This window comes from Delphinapterus leucas, chromosome 3, assembly GCF_059928025.1.
Source record: "Delphinapterus leucas isolate spDelLeu-1000000601 "Yukka" chromosome 3, BTC_Dleu_Yukka2, whole genome shotgun sequence".
NCBI lineage: Eukaryota > Metazoa > Chordata > Mammalia > Artiodactyla > Monodontidae > Delphinapterus > Delphinapterus leucas.
Window position 1 is genome coordinate 135,728,719 of NC_143131.1, and position 5,530 is coordinate 135,734,248.

General features: G+C 47.7%; 1 protein-coding gene across 1 annotated transcript; it reads right to left on the reverse strand.

Annotated features, from left to right (window-relative positions):
- Positions 1-356: 356 nt before the first annotated feature.
- Positions 357-5,173, reverse strand: C1QTNF2 (C1q and TNF related 2). The gene is made up of 2 exons (XM_022595195.2): positions 4,926-5,173; positions 357-1,120 (listed from the first exon to the last, which is right to left on the reverse strand). The coding sequence occupies exons 1-2, from the start codon at positions 5,167-5,169 to the stop codon at positions 507-509; spliced, it is 858 nt and encodes a 285-aa protein (XP_022450903.1). The 5' UTR covers positions 5,170-5,173; the 3' UTR covers positions 357-506.
- Between the last annotated feature and the right edge of the window lie 357 nt (positions 5,174-5,530).

A 5,530-nucleotide genomic window follows, 5' to 3' on the forward strand; every position in this document is an offset into this window, starting at 1 on the left:
GTGTGTACATATGTGAAAATTCATTGAGCTGTCCATTTAAGATTTGTAGACTTTATGTAAGTAAACCCAAAAAGATGATATCTAAAAAAACAATTTCACCCTTTTGCCTGTCTCCTGTTCTTTCTATTACTCTCAACCATGGCATATGCATCTCCATCTTGCCACAATAATTATACTATTTGTTGGTTTGTTTGTAAATTTTTTCTCCCATTAGAATGTAAGCCCCACGAGGAGAGAACCACCGTCTGTCTTGTTCACTGAGGTACCTTCTGGAGTGTAGCACAGTGCCCGCCACATAGTACATATTAAGAAAATTAGCAAATGGATAGATGGAAGGATGAATTAAAAAGCTTGGATTTAATGGTGGAGGAACAGAGGGGCAGAGGAGGTCAGCCAGAGGTTAGAAGCTCCCAACTTCCAGTTCCCAACAGAGAGTTTAGGGGTCTTGCTCTGGAAGCCCAAGCTCAGGAGCTGGTGCCCTCCTCGGTGACCCAGCACTGGCCTGTCTACACCCCATTGGGGTTGTCCTGGTCGGCATAGATGAGGAAGCCCGTGAAGAGGCTGTCGGTCCAGTATGGGTCATAGAAGAGCCCATTCTGCTCTGAGTAGAAGATCTGCAGCCAGACCTCGTCACCCTGCTTGAGAGCCAGGATGGTGGAGCCCGAGGCCACATCGTGGTTGCCCGTGTTGGCGTCGAAGGTCCGGATGCGGTACTGGCCGTTGTGCACCAGGCCGATGGCCAGGTGCTTGTTGGCCAGCGTGATATCGTAGGTGAAGTAGTAGATCCCTGGCACGCCGCAGACGAACTTGCCACTGGACGTGTTGTAGTGGCCGCCCTCGTTCATCAGGATCTTGTCGAACTTGATGGGCAGCCGTTCCCTTGGGTAGCTCTTGGTCACTGCCACGGAGAAGGCCGACTTGGCGTGGCCACTGCCGCAGCTGCAGGGGCCCGGGAGTCCGGGCTCCCCCTTCTTGCCCTTGGGCCCCTTCTTGCCCGGTGTGCCATGCTTTCCTGGGGCACCACTGACCCCCTTGGGGCCGCGAGGGCCGGCCCGCCCAATGGCCCCTGCTTTGCCCTTTGGTCCTGGCTTTCCCCGGTTACCTGTCCGGCCAGGTGAACCTGGAAGACAGAGCAGCTGGTGTTACGGAGGGGACCTCAGAGAACTAGGCAGAGGCCGTTGGCCTGGGCTTTCCATCCTTAGAGCACAAGCCTTTGGATAAGGGAAAGAACATGAAGGCTGTGGAGTCGCATAGAAATGGGTGCAAATCCTGATGGTACAACCAGGGGCACTTCTCCCTTCTTATCTGGAAAATGCGAATGTGACACATACCTTCCAGAATCATGTGGATCAGGGCAAAAATAACTTGTAACAATTCACGCCCTCCCCTTGTCCTGCCTTCTAAGGAAGAGTCTGATTTGTCTGCCAGGTCAATCCTTCCCCCGGCTGTGCTGGTAATGGGTAGAGACAAGAATTGCAAGAAGCCTCTTGACTTCAAACCATTGACCTTAGTGAACTCCCTGCCCAGTGCCCAAGATCCCTGCCCACGTGGGCAAGGTTTTTTGTTTTTTTTTTTGCGGTACGCGGGCCTCTCACTGCTGTGGCCTCTCCCGTTGCGGAGCACAGGCTCCGGACGCGCAGGCCCAGCGGCCATGGCTCACGGGCCCAGCCGCTCCGCATTATGTGGGATCCTCCCAGCCCGCGGCACGAACCCGCGTGCCTGCATCGGCAGGCGGACTCTCAACCAAGGCGCCACCAGGGAAGCCCCAAGGGCAAGGGTTTTTACAGCAGCATTGCTTACGATAGCAAAACACTAGGAACAACTAAATGCCCAACCAAAGGGAGATAATGAGAAAAATGATGGTCCATCCATTATGTGCAATTCTCTGCAGGAGTTTAAAAAATGAGGCAGATTTGCATGCACTGTTTGAAAACTCCTCTAAACTACACTGTGAAGAGGAACAAGCAGGTGGCAGAAACTTCTTTTTGTTCAGAGGAAACCACAACGCTATTTCTACACCCATTTAAGTGCCTGGCACATAGTAAACACTTGCTAAATACACTTGGTATAGCCTGCAGAACATTTTCACAGTATTACATTTTCACAGTAATATGTGTCTGCAGAACACCTCTGGGTTTTTAATACCCATACTCTAATAATGTGCATTTCTCTCAATACAACATTTTTTGGTTGATGATTATGTGGGAAACATTTATATTTATGTCCCCCAAACTCAATACAACATTTTATACAAACTGTATCTGGGTAACAACTGGAGTCACATCCAAACACAATGGTGGTACGGTTGATACAACTGGCAGACTGGCAGAGCTGTGGGTAGATGCTTTGGAAAGCATGCCAGATGTCAGTCAGGGAGCCTGCTGCTGGAGGGGTTGCCAGGTGCTAAGCAGTGTCTTAGCATCACAGCACACAGGGCAAGTGTTCGTTAACCATCCTACAAACTGGGTGATCAGCAGGTAACGTTGCAGATACTTCACATCCTAACAAGGTACTTGGCTCCTTACTTGTACACATACAGGGATTTTTCTGTGCTTTAGAGTTTTGTGTTAACGTGTAATGCATTTAAATTTTTCCTATTTTAAGTAACCGGGAAATAGATTTCCAAATAGCATTTTCTCACTGAACATCTAGTTTCCAGGAACGGATTGCTTATGCTGAGTGCCTGGAAGTGTTTGGTATTATGATACATACATGTAAATATATGAAAGAGGCCGGGGAGCTTATACATTTAACCAATTAATAGTGGTTACCTTTGGAGGATGAAAGGAGGATGACGAGGGGTAAGAATTAAGAAGAAATCTTGCTTTATTTATACTGTTTGAATATATTACAATGAAAATGTATTTGTGTATTATACGTGTAATTAAAAATAAATAAAAGGAATGGGGAAAAAATAAAACTAAGAAAGGTCAAAAAGCTGTTCTTTGAAAAAATGAAAATAAATGAAAGGTGGGAGAAAGGACCATGAGAAGAGGAGGAATAAAGACAGGGTCATTTTGGATTGGAGTTTTTTGGGAAGACAAATAGATAAGGAAGTTTTATGACGTGTTATGGTGTGTGCTTCCTTTTTGAGTTCCTTTTTTGAGAAACTTCTGGAAAAGCTGACTTTTACTTGTCAAGACCTTTCTGGAGGTGGGTTTGTATGTGTATGTCAGGGGGAGGGTGGTTGGAGATTATCCTGTCCTATGACTGGTCCCAGGATGACCCAGCTTTATCTGAGTTATGTGTGTCAGGACTCTGCATCTCTCAACACTGCCTTCCTTGGTGTGTTGGCTTAGTTCTCAGCAGAGGCTCAATACATGGCAGAAGAGACAGCCAAAACAGCCCCAAACATACATCCTCAGAGTTCTTAATCAAGGTGGGGAAAGTCAAGAGCAGAGATATCCTGTTTCTCTTAGGGTTCATAAGGATGATGGATCATGTCATAAAATGTCATGCAAACTCTGGCTGGCTCTGCTTGGAGCACACGCTCAGATCCGAATTGATCACCGTGGTCAGGAAATGGGAACTATGTTGTCCAGTGCCTGACATACTCTGACCCCCCTTAAGTCAAAGCCATTATCATTATTTTTATAGTTATTCTTCTGGAAAGGAGGTGCTTTTGGAGGAATTAATTTGATCTGGTAGGAAAGGGCCTGGATTTGGAGTCTGCTACCAGCCTGTGGTGTGAGCTCAGCAAGTCTATTAAGGGGCAACTACCATTTATTGTATGTCTACTCTGAGACAGGTGCTTCACATGTTATTTTATCTCATCTTCACTGCACCAGTGTGAGGTAGGTCCTGTTATAATCCCAATTTTAGAGAAGAGGAAACTGAGGTTTGGAGACGGGCGAGGTAATTTGTCAAAATTGGTATCCAGGTTTGTTACAAAGTTTAAGTTCTTGCAGCTACGACGTGCTGTTCTTAACTTAATCATTCTGATTTTGTGTCCTCATCTGTAACATGGGGATAATAAGAATACCTCATCCATAGGATGGTATTGCTACGCCAGCAAATGAGCAGCATACTCAAAAGTGCTTTGTCAATGTTAAAATGCCATACAAATAAAAATTATGATTTCACTAATGCTCGAAATGTACACTTTGGGACGCTGCTGACACTGAAAAGTGCTTGGTTACTGGGGTAAGCGTTCAGAGATATAAGGAATGTCAAGGATGAGAAGGGCTGTAGACAGTATCCAACTTGTCTGCTACCTGCCTGGCACCCTTTCCTTCGGGAAACTGCCCTTCACTACTTCATGTGGTCCTAGGGAGGCTGTCAGTCACAGTGGCCAACTGCCGTCACCACACGCTCACACACACCAAGGGGTGGGCACTTGACCCAGTCCTAGCAAATGGTGGTACCTCACCTCCATAGTCAAAGGGATTGGTCCAGGATGCACATGTGATCAAGGAGACTCAGTCATCCTGAGAATTGCTCTGTGGATCAAGCCGTGAGGAGGTAGGCTTGAGCACACCAGTGGGCATTTCATAACTTCCAACCTTTGTGAGAACAAAACCAACACACCGAGAGGAGCAAAGCCTTGACAACAATATTTGAGCTCCTAGACCCAGCTATTCCTGAAGCTCAGCTCTTGGACTTACTAGTTGTATGAGCCAATAAATTCCATTTGGGGCTATAAATTGGGTTTCTGTCGCTTGCGACCGAAAGAGTTCTGAATAATATTTCAGGAGACTTGCTTAAAGTCACTCAGCAAATCAACGGTGCAGCTGGGGCAGGAACAGAAGATCTGATGCTCACTGTTCCTTTCCAGAGAATATACTGCTCTGTTTTTTAAAGACACATTAATTTGGTTTACAATGAAATGGAATTCACATTAGTTTTCATAACTTTGCAAACCCCTTTCGTGTCAGATGTTGTCAACCCCAGGTGGGGACAGGAGAGACAGGCACTGGGCTTCTTACCTTCCTCTCCGCTGTCCCCCTGGTCCCCGTCCTGGCCATCCTGGCCATCTTTGCCTGGAAAGCCCATCCTTCCGACCATTCCTGAGGTCCCTGGTGATCCTGGGGGGCCCGGTGGGCCCTGGGGGCCAGGCAGGCTGCAGATGAGTTGAGGGGAGCCCTTCTGGAAGTCCCTGCGGGCGAAGGCACCAAGCAGCGGGTCGGCCGCACACGGAAGGGCACAGGCCAAGAGCACCCAGGGGATCATGGTGGTCACCTATGGGAGGCAAGAGAGCTGTGAGCTAACTGGGGGTCAGTCAGAAAGGCATCAAGAGGAGGAGAGGGCATCTGGGAGAGACACAGTTACATTTCTGATCCTTCCTATCTCCCACATCACATACAAGTAGCTGGACAGTGTCATCACATCTTGAGGACATATTTGGATGAGCTGAGTCATGGACTCAGAATACCCTTGGGAGGGCTCCTGCGGGGGAGGCACATGTCCTCACACTGTCACGCTCCAGAGTGGCAGGACTGACAGCCCAGTGACAGCTGCTGGGGAGGAGCTGTGGATGGAGAGAAACGATCCATGGTTTCATTCAAATATGTGGCATGAATGGAAAGTTACA

Coding starts and splice junctions, on each gene's coding strand:
- C1QTNF2 (XM_022595195.2), bottom strand. CDS start 5,169: ATGATCCCCTGGGTGCTCTTGGCCTGTGCCCTTCCGTGTGCGGCCGAC. Junction 1,121..4,925: donor GGGGGACAGCGGAGAGGAAG/GTAAGAAGCCCA, acceptor TCTGTCTTCCAG/GTTCACCTGGCCGGACAGGT.